General features: G+C 30.1%; 2 protein-coding genes across 2 annotated transcripts; both read right to left on the reverse strand.

Annotated features, from left to right (window-relative positions):
- Nucleotides 1-266: 266 nt before the first annotated feature.
- On the reverse strand, nucleotides 267-11,052 carry LOC105194923 (tetraspanin-9-like). The gene is made up of 7 exons (XM_039448463.1): nucleotides 10,872-11,052; nucleotides 10,647-10,730; nucleotides 2,825-3,028; nucleotides 1,468-1,638; nucleotides 1,272-1,355; nucleotides 823-942; nucleotides 267-558 (listed from the first exon to the last, which is right to left on the reverse strand). The coding sequence occupies exons 1-7, from the start codon at nucleotides 10,965-10,967 to the stop codon at nucleotides 313-315; spliced, it is 1,005 nt and encodes a 334-aa protein (XP_039304397.1). The 5' UTR covers nucleotides 10,968-11,052; the 3' UTR covers nucleotides 267-312.
- A 3,556-nt stretch (nucleotides 11,053-14,608) lies between these two features.
- LOC105194862 (synaptosomal-associated protein 29-like) lies at nucleotides 14,609-15,700 on the reverse strand. The gene is made up of 2 exons (XM_011159976.3): nucleotides 15,455-15,700; nucleotides 14,609-15,262 (listed from the first exon to the last, which is right to left on the reverse strand). Exons 1-2 carry the CDS (start codon nucleotides 15,698-15,700, stop codon nucleotides 14,750-14,752), a joined length of 759 nt encoding a protein of 252 aa, XP_011158278.2. The 3' UTR covers nucleotides 14,609-14,749.
- Between the last annotated feature and the right edge of the window lie 69 nt (nucleotides 15,701-15,769).

A 15,769-nucleotide genomic window follows, 5' to 3' on the forward strand; every position in this document is an offset into this window, starting at 1 on the left:
ATTTTTTTTTTTGGGGGGGCGGGGTGCAAGTAAGAGTTGCTAATCCTGATTAATTTCTGCTGACAATCTACTTGTATTCTCAGTCATATTTTAATGTACGAGAACAAAGGACCTATGTCGCACAGGATTCTTAGTGCCAATTAATAGTTTTAATTTTTAATTTTTACAATTTTCAACTGCCCGCCGCATTTTGCCGGACTTGAAATACAGTCACGAAGCCAGAATAATATTAATGCTTTAAGAAACATCTATTATATTCCCCCCCCCCCCCGGAAAGATTGTAAATTATTTTATTGCAAAAAAAATAACATCTCAGTCAAGATTCGAATCTGGATCTCCCAAATTTCGTGCGGACGTCTTACCACATCGACTACCGTGGTATAACCACATAATTTGTATGACTACTTTGGTCGAATCGCAGTCGGATTCACGTCGCGTCGACGTCAATTGCTGACTAATGGTTGCGTCGTCGACGTCGGGTCGACGTCGCCTCGGCTTCTTTGTGCTGCTTGGATTGATCTTGTTGTAGAGCGCATAAGAGGATACTATTCCGAAAAACTGTAATAATTCGAGAATCAAAGTAATATTGTTTATTAAATAATAAAAAATATAAGGAAAAAGGAAAAGAAGTATTTATTAAAACGTGATGTGCTTAAGAATGATAGTCACGATACGATGTTAGTAGAGGAAAAAGAAAATACTGTGCAACTTTTTAAATTAATTTGATCATAAAGGAAATATTTGGCTCGGACGACTTTATAGTCTAGGTTTTAATTTTAATTGAGCAGAGTGCCATATAAAATATGCAAACTGGATTCTTACCATCAGACATATGACCGAAATAGTAGTATAATTTAAAAATCGTAAATGCTGTATTTGGATTCGCATTTTGTTCATGCAATCTTCCGGGTAATTTTTGGAGATATTTTCGCATCGAATTCTCTGTGAGTATAACAGATAACCATGAGAAATGTCCACAAAACCTGATTCTTTGATCAGAAAGCCGATTGAAGGAACAAAAATGAGGTGCAACCGCGGTTGCTAGAACTTGGTCAATTAAATAATAGCTGCCAAATTGATAATACTTAAGCGAGGAAATTAGTGCAGAAAAATATCAATTCTACCGCGAAGGAAAGTTATTAAGCAAAGAGATGTTTATAAACACGATGTGTTTTATATTAAGAGATGTTCAAAGCAAATTACTGGTATTGAGCGCGGTCGATTCATAAACTATTTTCATGCAGCCGACTGAAAACGTAATTGATTTTTACCTGGTCAGATTTACAACAGCTGTCTGGAACTTTAAGACCATGTGTTTCCCAGTCCTCCCAGCTATTAACGCCGCAGCATTGGTACTAAAATCGAGAATTTCAAACAATAATTGAATTCGAGAAGGATAAAACAAGTTTTATGCCTTGTGCGATTTTTTATAAAGTAGTTCTTATTTACATAGCGAGAATTATTTACCGTCGACTGGGTGGTATTCCAGATGTTGCGAACAGTTTTATTATTATTGTAAAATTGGATCAAATTTTTTATGCCTTTCTCTAAGAAATTTATCACTTCCTTGTTGGAATTATATTGCCCGACGCTAATGATTATCTCAATCACAAAAAATAGAAACACGATTACAGTGTACTGAAAAAAATGGATTTTATTAATCAGTCACATCGTAAAAAAAGTCGATATTCTTTATCTTAATAAATTTTAAACGATTCGACTAACTTTGAAAATATGTAAGATTCAAAAGGGGCGTTAAGCAATTGACGCCCCCATATTTAATATTTAAATCAGTGCCCTACATATACCTATGCGTGCACGTTTGTGTGTATATGTATAACAAAAATTTTGAAATGTTATAAATTAATAAGATAATTTAACTTCAGAATGAAGTAATTCATGTAAATTATCACGAACCTCGCGTAAATTAAAAATGGAATTATTAATATAAATATTGACAGATGAAATGTATCTTTTAACACTTTTTTTTTTATTTGATACGTCTGTTCTTTTAGAAAAATTACAAAATTCTTTAACATGATTTGAAATTAAGCATAAAGTTTAGAAATTTCTAAAAATGGAACAATAAAAAACAGTAACATATTACTTATCCATCAATGATAATGAGAATGGAAGAAAAAATCACTTTTATTATTACAAAACTTTTTATTAGTTCAAAACTAGTGCCAAAAATAGTTATTATATTTTAAATAATCTAATTCACGGCTTTTGTAAATCCTGAAATTTATAGTAAAAAAATTGTTTTCACATTATGTACAATAACATGACGTTAAGCGTCCCTAAAAAATAACACCTTTATGCTATCTTTGACTCGCTTATTGCGTTAGGCCGCTTCTAATGAAATCATAAGGTTTAAACGCTGAAAATCAAAATGTTCAGTTAAGATATTTTCCGATTCAAAAATAGATTTTCGGTAATCTGGCAAAAATTTTTTTTAAAATTATTATGTAAATTTCAGAATTTCTGTATAATTGTATTATAACATTTTAGAAATTATTTCAGATTTTTTATACGAATTTAAAAAGTTTCACAATTCACATACATTATATGGAAAGTTCTAAGAAAAGATGTAGACTTTCTCAGTATTTTAAAAACTATTTCAGTTCATTTAAAAGTTCCAAGAAAATTGTATTTTAGAGACGGCTATGGGTATTCTCTTCAAGAATGATAAAAGATTTACGGGTTGTCTTCGTATCTTGATTTGTTATCAACGTTTCGTGAACATTGCAGTTATTTCATTAGAGCGAGAATCAATCTGATACTAAGTTGCTTCTATGAGAAAAATTTTCACTAGCGTACTCACTGTGAAGAGCATATACTTGGCTTCTCGCAAGGCAGCAACGATTCCAAAGATGGCGATAAATGTCATGATAATTCCGAAAATCAGTAGTAAATCAGTAGTAAATGCGACATCTAACCGTCTATCCTTTTCCGCATATCTTGTCCATGAAGAGTTGTCAATCAGACCCCACACGATTAAAATAGCTATGTCACTAGTTGCGACAATCTAGAGCACAAATTGTAAATTTAATTGGATATATTATTACGCAAGTATATTATATCTTCAGCAAAGTGCGAGAATAAAATTTACGAAGATGATGAGGTTTATGGCGAACAGAGAGTATTTCATGAAACGTCCGTAGCCATCCATTTTCGTATCGTATCCTGTTCTCCTTTATCTGCAAAACTCTGTTAACAGAACGATAGAAATAAAAAAATGCTAATAAATTAAACAACAAAGTGCGAAAATGTTTAAAACAAAACATATATACAAAGTAATAATATTGAAAAAATTAATATGCACAGACATCAACAGAGTGTGCAGATATGTGCACATTGTGTTCTCAACATAGGGGCAAGTGCTGCTTTCTAATCACTCAACGTACGTATTATAGCATAAATCCCGTTGGCTGAAAATGCTGTATATCCTAAACAAGAAGGATATCAAACTAAATTAAGAATACTAGAGCTATGCACTTATATCTTGCTTGTATTCCACTTTTTACTATTGTTTTACATTTACATATCATGAAATAATCATTATGCCTTTTACGTTTCCAACAGTAATCATTTTACGTAGATCGTAATACACGATCGCGTTACTTTTACATGAGAAAATCAATTCGATTTACGATATTTTTGTTAATATTAACAATAAAGAACAGAAATCATAACACAATATTAATATAGAAGGCACATAACAGAATGTGAGCAAACTATCCTTATTTCTTCTATTTTTTTTTTTTTTACTTCTGCGGCTTACCTCCCAGCGCGGCGTAAATACCGACTTTACCCTATTATTTGAAAAACGTAGGCGTAGATTAACTCATTTCTTTAATGAATCATATGATATTAAATTGCACTTTTATGTCACCTTATCTGGGGTTTATTTTGAAAGAAGGAAGGGGTTTTATCTATTCTATTATCAAAAACGGCAATTTTTGCATTAACAAATTGACTTTTTAAATATTTTAGAGTATAAAAGTTTTTTTGTATTCTTGATTTTTAATAGGAAATACATTAGTATTGTAAATCATAACGTTTATTTTTTCCTGAAAAAAATAGAGGACAAAGTTATTAAAGATGAAATATGTAATTCTTAATATTGTTACTGTTATTACTATTATAGGAGAAAAAAATTCGGAAAAGAGAACATAGAACGGTCTGCTGTATAAATTCTTAAATGCGATTGAAAATATTGTATTAAAGTTAAATAAAAAGATATAAGGAGAAATAAAGCAAAGATGACCATTCATTAAAATATAAAAAATGAGAAATTACTTATGCTACAATTTTTTTTTCTCAAAGAGGTTTAATATAGTTTACCTTCAGTAATGTCTCTTTAAATAGACTTAATGGCCATGCCATTCACATGATCTTTATTACGTAAAGTTTCACGTTTGAAAATCATTAAATGGAAGACATTTTGTTGTAATAAAATTGAAATAGACGAGGAAACAAAGTCTTAAATTTTCTTCATTATTTAATACTACGTAAACGAGTGTACACACGCACACATACACATACAAACAATATGCAAAAGCCTATCACATAATCTCTTTGTGGTGTGCATTGGGTAATGCTAATGTTGTTATTAGTGAAATTGATATTAAGGGTCAATTATACCCTAAGGCGGACGCGCCTTGCGACTGAATGTTAATGGGCGCGCGCGACACTGAGCGCCGCATTATAAATTTATTATTTAAGAGTTATAATAATTGGATAAATAGTTGTAAAATCATCATAAAAGTAAGTAAAATATATTTATAATAAAATACAATAATAAAATTTAAATATAATATTAAAATTTTGTGTCTATTTTGCCATATGAAATTAATTCGATTAGACGTAACTAAAATATTAAAAATAAGATAATTAATTAAAAATAAAGACACATCTATTTAAAATAAAACGTAAAAAAATAATAACAATGCTGTTACTGGATAATGATGTTAAATGAACTTTTTAAAACTCTTAAAAAAATAAACAATATAATTACAAATAATCAAAGTTTTGACTAATCATAGTTGAATATGAGGAGAATATTCGACTATGGTTGGTCAATTTCTTATACGGGTTAAGACTTAACATTAATTGAAGACCGGGACTAAAATGACAATTAAATTGTCATTAAAGATCCGGCCGCGGCGTTTATGAGTCTAGAACTTAAGCGTGTGAGGTTGAAGTGTCTGTGCTTTCAGGCTAAAATTTAAGGATTTGAGGCTTAAGAATTTATGGTTTAGAAATCCACGATTTAGTTCTGAAACTAAAAGTCTAGAGCAGTGCTTGCAATGAAATGTACATTACGGACCGATTTCTGAGGTGACGTTTATATACTATCTCCCCTCTACCGTTCGGGACGCTATCAAGCCGCCAATCGCGCATGGAGAGCTGTTGCCTTAGAGACGTCCACATCTCAGAAACATGCTGGGTATACCCCTTCCAGCAAACTATTATTAAAGCACCTATCAAAATAGTTTATTTTCATATATTAAATATTGATTTTTTTTTATTAATGTATTTTTTGTTTTCCTTGTAATAATATAATAATTATAGAAATTTTTTAACCATAGCTTTTCACAATCATTCATTATTGCTGATGCGTTTTTTAAAGTGATTTCCTCAATAGCCCTATTCTACTAAAAAAGAAAGACGAGCAAATATAGTTCCGCAAAAATGCAAAATCCTATGTTGCAAAATCTCAGCAAACACAAAATTATAGTTATGTAAATGTTAGTTGTAATTTTCCACTCAACAATGTAATTGTTATATAACACAGTTGTTATAATTGTTTATAATTGTTTATAACAAGTAACAATTGTTTATCCTTTAAGGCGGTTTTTTGCAACATTTGAATGCTTAAAATGATTCACTATTTTACTCGCTTTTGCAATTTAAAACTGAATATCTTCAGGAAAAAGTAATTTATTCCCAGAGAAAAATAACAAATAATAGATGTCTGCTGGACATTTATCAGACATCTATTAGATACCACCGATGTTTAATTGATGTCGATTTGATTTATTTGGTCTCTCTGGGTTTACTGCTATTTATTAAATGGATCACTTTCGATATAGTGCGCTGTAATTTAAAATTTTAATTATCTCATTACGCGGCACGTGCCGGGTACTAATTATTGTATGAAATATGACTATGTTTCCCGACTTGTATGTCTGATTAAACGAAATATCAGACAACATTCTTATTAAAGCTCCCGGTCAGAAACGTGTTTTAAAATGTACAGGTATACGTGACACGTGTAAATGTTCTACGTGTTACATTTGACACGGGTACCTGTGGATACACGTGTATAATAATTTACTCTCAGGTACCCGTGTCAGATATAATACGTAGAAAGATTACACGTGTCTCATGTATCCGTGTATATTAAAACATGTTTCTGACTGGGAGCTCTAATTTCAATAGATGCTTTAATAATAATAATTTGGCGGAAAAGCTACCTAGCATATTTTTGAGATGCGGATGCTCTTGAAGCTATAGCGTTCAATGCGACTATTGTATGTTTGTTCACTAATTATCTTCCAAGTATGTGAGCAGAAGTAATTGTTAATAAAGTTCAATATTTACTAATGAGACTAAAATAATAATATCAAAAAATATTTACTTACACGATGTGCAGATACGTTACACCCAACGTTCGCAACTCGGTATGCAACTGACGTGTTACCAACGCAGCGGCTACCAAAGCTGACAGTTGTCTCGTTTAATCTTGTAATATTACCTTTTTTTTTGACAAAGTTATAAGCCCTATTGCAACATTGTAACATTATAAACAAAGTTATAAGCCCAGTTATTTCCAACCCTAGCTTTCCCTGACAATTTTTGGAATATAATAATATCTTGGCAGTAACGATTGAAATTTATAGCCACTGTTGCTTTAATATTTTCAATCAACTGAATAACTTTGTTTTCGTCTATTGCAAGCTCATATTCTTGGCGAGAAGAAAATCTCTTACCTACATCATCGTTACATATCTCTATCACCATGATGAATCGCACTTGACGATTTATTTTGTGACTTGCATATTTTCGAATTGCGTGAGATTTTTTATTTGTATGCACCGCCATTTCGTCTTACACTTAATATTAAAAAATTGAAATTCATGTTTAGTGCTAATTTCCCAGGTAGCATGTGTTTGTTTTATATAAGTTTTATAAATATATACATATAGTTTACTAACTATGTATATATTTATAAAACTTATAAAGAACTAATAAGAAAAATTATAGTAGAAGCGTTTCTAAAACAATAATATATAAAATGTAACTTTTACGATTTTGTACAGTTAAGAAAGGTTTTTATGACATATTTTTGCTAGTCGAGAAAGGTTTTTTTTTATGTTTTTCAAGTGGACATTTTAATTCATAAGAAATATTTCTAAAACGTATAAAACGTTTCGGAAAAACATTTATAAAGTGTTTTTGAAATGTGTGTATGACTGGTTTAATATTGCAAAATGCATTTCTGACAGTCCTGATTTATTTCTTTATGGTGATCTTGAAATAAACTCTCTAAGAGAGAGTAAAATCTTTATTTCAATTAGTTACCAAAATAAAATATAATATATCTTTCACATAGAGTTAGAGTATTTGTAAATAATATGCTAATAAATGTGATAAGCTTAATATTCTAATAAATATGTTATTAAGATTTTAATAAAAATAAATTTTGTTATATCTACATATATTATAAATCAGTAAACACAATGATTAAAAAATAGGCTAATGAGAGTCAGCGTGGATAAAAGTGCGCAATCACAAGTATCGATATTAAATCATTCATTTATTTCAAAATTACAAAACGAACGTTTTGACTCTCTTTAGAGTCATCTTCAGCGCAACAAAAAATAGTAAAAGTAACGGAAATAGAAGCTGTCATTAGTCATTGACAACGGAAAGCATTCGAATTGCTAACGGTTTGATAAATCCGTAGTGATATCTTTAACCGTGATAGTGTCGCAGGAGATGACACTTAACTGTATAACTGTCGTATAATAATTTTAGATGTCAAAAAATTATTTTAATTGAGTATTTACTCATGAATTTACTTATGAATCCCTATTCGGGCTGATGACGACTAATGAAGCCTTAAATAAGTTTTGTCTATGGAAATTAATTTTTCTTGACGAAGTAAACACTCAAACGTTACTTGTTTCACACTAACACGTGCTTACGGTCTCAAGTTCGAATGCATACTAACTGTTTGGAAAATCACATCTTATCAATACGTTACACCGAAGGTTAATAAGTAAACATTAAATATTACATTTTAATTTAAAAAGTCAAACAATGAGATATTCAATTTGATATTGATTAAGAGGAAATAGTTATTGAAATGATTATACAGGGTGTCCGGAAAATCTTTACGAATATTTCGGGACGTGATTTGGGACCCCAAAAGAAGAAAAAAGAGCTATATAAACATAGGTCCGGAAATAAGTCGTTTCCAAGTTATAGCCACTTTTATGTTAAAAAAAATCGTATTTTATAGTCCGCGTGGCATCTCTTCTTAAATTTTTTCATTTTTATTTCTTATTCTTTTAATTTTTGAATTTTATTATTTTTTTGAACACCTTATTTCATTCGATTTAAAAACAATGTGTTAAAAAATAATGTAATTACAAATATCGAAAAATTTAAAAAAAAATTAAAAAATAAAAATTATTAATTAAATAAAAAAATAATAAAATTTGAAAATTAAAAAAATAAGAAATAAAAATTAAAAAATTAAGAATTTAATAAAAAAATTTTAAGAAGAGATGCCACGCGGACAATAAAACACGATTTATTTAACATAAAACTGGCTTTAACTCGAAATCGACTTATTTCCAGACTTATGTTTATATAGCTTTTTTTCTTTTTTTTTGGGGTCCCAAATCACGTCCCAAAATATTCGTAGCGATTTTCTAAATACCCTGTATAGACACACAATATTAATTGGAGGATTGAGAAAGTTAATTTGTAAAACTAGTTTTACTAATTTCTGCAGGGTTTGCTATTTAGGAATGATGCAGTATACACGTAAATTAAAATATCTTAAACATATAAATTACATTAAAATATAAATATCGATGGTAATCATAAGACATAATATTATACATGTTATAAATTAGCGAGACTTGCGGAAACATCCAAATAAAAATCCTTTTTATTTTAATTATCACGATGTGATAATTAATCAACAACGTTTATGGCGACGAGTAATTTTCTTGATTGGTAAAGTTGCTCGGTCTTCTAAATATTTCGAAGACCCATATTTTCTGGATCTTGATTATTAGGACCAGTTTCATATAATGTACTTTGTTGGTATTTAACCTTTCTGTAGAGAGTACAGGAGAATATTATTCCGAAGAACTGCAATAATTTAAAATCATTATAAATTAAAGAGATATTATTTATTGAATAATAAGGTATTGAAGAGAGAAAAAGAAGTATTTATTTAAACAGGATATGCTTACAAATACTACTTAAAATACTATTTTAGTAGAGAAAAAAAATACTTTGTTTTTTAAATTACTTCAATCATAAAGGAAATAGTTTGGCTCTACCAATTTTATATTTAAAGTTTTAATTTTAACTGAAAATAGTGCCACAAAGACATGCAAACAAGACTCTTACCAAGAGACATGAGAATGCAACACGTTTATAACGGTTATAAAATGCTGCAATTGACTTTGTATATTGTTTATGCAACCTTCCATGTAAATGTGCCCGTCTTCAATGCAGTGCAATTGCTACGGATAGATTAAACGATTATGAGAAAGGGTTACAAGACTCGATTCTTCAATTTATCAGAAAGCTGATCAAAAAATTAAAAGTGTGAAAAGTGCAGGGGGATTTGGACTATCTGAATGAAATAATTGTGCCAAGTTAATGAAACTTCAGTGGGAAAGATTAATGCGGAAAATATCAATTCTACTGCAAAGCAAACTAATTATTTAATTTACTTTTTTTTGTTAGTAAACAAAGTCTTTATCAAAAAATATTTCTGTGATAGTTGACTTCAAATATGTTCATTACAAATAAACTCGTTATTATAAAAAAATTGCAAAGTGGAAGGATTCAAATTTTATAATTTTATAAAGTACTTTTCTCTATGTATACGGAAGTATCTTAAGTAAATTAATTTAAAGTAAATGTTGAGTGCTTATTAGGCCTTTTATCAAGAACATATTGTATTGGGTAACATTGTAATAGTTATATTGTTGTAAAAATGCAGTAACTTTTATTTGAAAAAAGAAAAGTAAAAATCAGTTAATTGTTTTTTTTTTATTACAAAAATGATACATTTCTTTGTATGGTTTGTCTGAACAATCGCTTAGATTGCAAATAATTATTTGAGATACAATTGCAAGTCTCTAATATGTTCTCTAAATAATCGTCTCAGGACCTATCAATCAAAATTTTATTTTGTATAAAACTAAAATTAGAACATCATCTTTCAATTAATTGACTTCAATGAAAGTGAACTTTTTTATGCAACGAAGAGACGTTTATAAACATGTCGGGTTTTATATTATGAGATGTGCTTATTTAATTACCGTTATTAAACGTGGTTGATTGATAACCTATTTTATACAAACGTATAAAAAACTGATTTTTACCTGGTTAGATTTACAACAACTGTTTGGTACTTCAAGACCATGAATTTTCCAATCTTCCCAACTATTAACGCCGCAACACTGTAACTAAAATTCAGAATTAAATTAGCTTTGGGACGTTACAAACAATAATTAGATTCAAGGAGGATTATACGAATTTTGGATCATGTTTTGTTTGATTTTGTTATAGATAAGTTAATTTTTATTTACGTAACGGGAATTATTTACCGTCGACTGTGTTATGTCCCAGAAGTTGCGAACAAATGTATTATCATTGTAAAGTTGCAGCGAATTTTCCATATCTTTTTCTAAAAGCTTTATCATTTCCTTTTGGAAATTGTCTAGTTGAACGACGACGATTATCTCCTTCACAAGCAATAGAAATATGATTATGGCGTACTGAAAAAAAGTAAATTTTATTAATCAGTCTATCAATTATGTTGCAAGGAAGTCAATTTTCTTTATATTAATAAGTTTTAAGCAACTCGACTATCTTTAACAATTGTATAAAATTTAGGAACGAAGATATTTGATGCCATCATATGTTTGTCAAACAAAAAAGTGGCAAAAAATTAGAGCCTAAGAATATTGCAATATTATAAAAAAGTTTTGCAATTGCAATTCATTTTATTAGGGCGAGAAGTAATTTAATAACGAGTTGCTTCTCTGACAATAATTTTCACTATGGTACTTACTGTCAGGAGCATACACTTGATTTTCTGCAAGCCAATAACGATTACGTAGGTGGCAACATATATCCAAATGATTCCGATAAGCACTAGAATGATAAATATATCATTCAACGAATATTTTGTCTCTTCTATATATGACGGTTTGCTATACAGACTCCGCACGCTTGTAACGATTACAATAGTTCCGGCAATCTAGAGATATCATAAATAAATTGTAAATTTACTTGAATTACGCAAGTATATCTTTACAAAAGTGCGATATTAAACTTACGAGGATGACAAAGTTTACACTGAACAGCAGGTATTTCATGATACGTTTGCTGCTATCCATTTTTGTATCCTGTTTTCTTTTATCTGCAAAACTTTGTTGACTGAATAATATAAATAAAATAAACAATAAAATGCAATAATATTAAAAAAATGAAAGTACGGTAGCTCGCAAATATTTATCATTTCTCCTTAACGATTGAACATAGGACTACTTCCTGTACAAACTGCTAAATGTAATTAAAAATGCTATATTAAGTTTAAGTAAAAAGATAAGTAAAATAAAGCAAAAATGACCATTCAATAAAATGTAAAAAATAAATAATTTAATATATTTTATTGTCAGCAATGTCTCTAAATCGATTTAAAGACTATGTTGTTCATACGATTTTCTATTATTGTGATGTGTTCATAATTTTTAGTATTTTGAGAAAAGATTCTTCCAATCATGTTACGAGTATGCTCATATTCTGATAAAAAAGTAGATAAACTCCGATAGAAAAAATCCGGTCTTTTTATGAATTTTGATTCGTGAATTCACAAATATGAATCGTTTTCTATCGTTTTCTATAGAAAATTTTATCAAGGTCTTTTTTCCTTACTATTTACTTGCTCATGTTTCATATAATAATGTTATGATAAAATCATTGAGTTAAGTAAACTCAACTTTGAAAATTATCTTGAAATTTAAACATATTGTTACACTCGCGACACTCGCGCACTTAAAAAAGAAGACGTACTTTTGTAGCACAACTTTTGTTACATAGAAATTACAAAAATCCGCGTGTGGCAGTGCGAAAATAAAACTCGAATTTAAAATCAATTCACAATCTGTTGGCAAAGATCGATCTTCAAGTGTCGCGTCTTTCGTCAATCGATAACAGCTGGCAGCAACATCAAAAGAACGCAAAATAGCGGATCCGCGACACAGAGTCGTAACAACATATTTCTTAAATATATTTTAACGTAAAAGCTTGGCTGGAATAAAAGGAATAATGATACCAATTTATAAGTAGTATTGAAAGTAATCTATAAATGTTATTACTTTATTGTATTTGTACAGTAGTTGTACCAAGTGAGACATGGTAACAATACTTAACAAAATCAACGTCCACTTGTTCACTATTTGTTCACTAATGGTCTTCTAAGTATATGAGCATAAGTAATTAATAATAATGTTCAATATTTATTAATGAAACTAAAACAATAACGTTAAAAAATATTTACTTACACGATGTGTAGATACGTTCACCCAGCGTTCGCTACACGAATAAAGCGGTACGCAACTGGCGTGCTACTAACGCAGCGACTATCAAAGCTGACAGTTGTCTCGTTTAATCTTGTAGTGCTATAACTTTTCTAAACAAAGTTATGAACTTTGTTACAATATTATAACATTATAAAGAAAGTTATAACCCCAGTTACTTCCAACCCTACCTTCCCCTAATATTTTATGGAATATATTTAGAGGATTGGAAAAGTTACCTTGTAAAATTACTTTTGCCGACCTCTGTAGGTTTTGTTATTTGGAAATGATATAATATACAATTAAATTAAAATATATTAAACATATAAATTACATTAAAATATAAAAAATGATTGTAATCATAATACGTAATACTATATATATATAATAAATTAGCGAAACTTGTGGGAACAACCGGACATCCGTTTTACTTTAATTATCACAATGTGATAATTAATCAACCGTATGTATTGGCGACAAGTAATTTTATTGATTGGTAACGTTGCTTGAATTTTCTTGAGATTTTACATGAGTGTAATAATTGTCCTAATTAAATTGATCTTGATGTATAATTAGTATAAAAACATGATTTACTGAAAAAATAAAAAGATTGGCAAAACTGTATTCATGGATATATAATAAAAAATATGTATATATGTATTGTCACGCACTTTTCGGACGCCGGAGAGCAACGGCGAAGTGCGCGATCAAACAAGGTAGCGGAAACGCTACACGAAGCGCGCGCGAGAGCGACGAGAATACCGACAGCTAGATTCCCACCAAATCGCGAAATTGGGCGCCAGACGCGATTACTCCGGCGGAGTAATCGCGTCTGGCGCCCAATTTCGCGATTTGGTGGGAATCTAGCTGTCGGTATTCTCGTCGCTCTCGCGCGCGCTTCGTGTAGCGTTTCCGCTACCTTGTTTGATCGCGCACTTCGCCGTTGCTCTCCGGCGTCCGAAAAGTGCGTGACAGTATATATAAATTATTATTTTATATACATATATATATATATATATATATATATACTTTATAGAAGTACAGTTAATATCGTAAGATAATAAATAATTTATTAACTTCAGCTTACATTACAGCCGAGAAGTGGATTTGGTTTACATAAAATCTATTCTCTCTCATCCTTCCATTCCCTTGCCGCTTGTACAGTTCTTGTCTTAAGCTAATCTTACTCTTTTACATATCTTTGCAACAGCCTCTCAAATATTTACTCTGTAACTTAGATTCTACGCCCTCCCTACACCGTTTATCTATTTCCTTTTTTTGTATTGCTTGTACCTATTCTCACCTATTCAATTATTAATTCTATGACTTAGAGATCACAGCCTCTTTACATTTTCCATACTTTATACAATTATTATACAATTACCTTATATTACAGTTATTACCTATTTCTTCAGTCTAAATCCTGTTGCCTTATTCTACTATTTCGGTATTATTGTTTTTTTTGTTTTTCCCCCTCTCATCGCTTGCCTCCTTTCTTCTTTTCAACTCTCTTTCTCTCTCTTTCCACCTAACTTCTTCAATAGTTAATATCCTAAGATTATAAATAAGAATTTTTTGATATGACAGTTAAATTTATTTGTTATATAGTATATATATACTAAATCTAACATATACACTGAGAAAAATGCCTGATAACATTTGGTTGAATAGTGATCAAATAAGTTTTATAGTTATAATTACTAAATATATAGTTGTTTTTGACCAAACAATTTGTAGCCCTAACCAAATAATTATTTTCATACAACAAATTACAATAAGCTTTGTTAAATATAATTAAGTTTTTGGCAAGTATAAAATTCAATTGATTACTATTCAACCAAAACGTTAGTTAATCTTACCAAAGATTTCTCTCAATGTAGAATTTATATAGAATTTATATATTATAATAAATCTAACATATCTTTATTTTGTTGTTGCAACGTTGTATCTGCTTTCTCAGTTTTATCAGTGATATTATCAATCAGATCGTTTTGCGACTTTATTTCTTCAGTTAAACCAATCGCTAGATGTTTTAGTCTTGCTAATGATTCACTCATCTCGCTTAGATTTTCATCGAAAACTTTAGTCATTCTGTCATTACTAGGTTTAACATCTTTTAAACTGTTGTCATCGTAATTTCTTCTTATCATTGTAGACGAGTAGGAATTGCTCATGTCATTTTGCATTTGTTCTAACGTGTTGAACAATGCAGAAGATCCGGAATTAGAAGATTCTGACAATTTTATAGATGGTATCGGCGGAGCGTTTAATAATTTGCCACTAAGATAATTTTTTAGACTACCAAATGCACTCTTTATGCCTTGTATATGTTTCTGACTAACTTTTAACGTATTGTTAATATCGTCTAATCTTTCTTCCGTCTTCTCCAGCTGTTCCTTTTGCCTGATTAATTTCTGAAAATAGATATTTAAGTATATTAAAATCTTTTGCAAATAAAAAGTGTGTCATAGAAAAATAAAAGTAATTTTATTTATTAAATGTGCAGTGTATGCAAGCGTAATTTTCTATTGGTTATCACGTTACACATGTACATATATTAATATTGATAACAGACTGAGGGGTGTATCACATTAAACAATCATTACCTCAGCTGTGGCTACTCCAATTTGCTCGGAATCTCTTAAAAGCGAAACAGATCTTTTCGAGGATTGCACCGTGCGTTCCTCGATTTTCTTCTGACGTTGCAGCAACTGTTGGCGATTTTGGTCAATGTCATCGAAGCCATGATAACGCCCCGTCCTGGTTGGTGCGTTTCTCAGAAGTGTCTCATCGTTTACATCGTCTTCTAACGAAAAGAATGAATTCTTCGGATCGCTGGGATAACTAGCCATTTATCCGATTAAAATTTTACGCGACGTGCGAAATATTCTGGGCAATATTCGTTGACTCGGAATGTGGAG

Source organism: Solenopsis invicta, chromosome 4 (genome assembly GCF_016802725.1).
Source record: "Solenopsis invicta isolate M01_SB chromosome 4, UNIL_Sinv_3.0, whole genome shotgun sequence".
Taxonomy (NCBI): domain Eukaryota; kingdom Metazoa; phylum Arthropoda; class Insecta; order Hymenoptera; family Formicidae; genus Solenopsis; species Solenopsis invicta.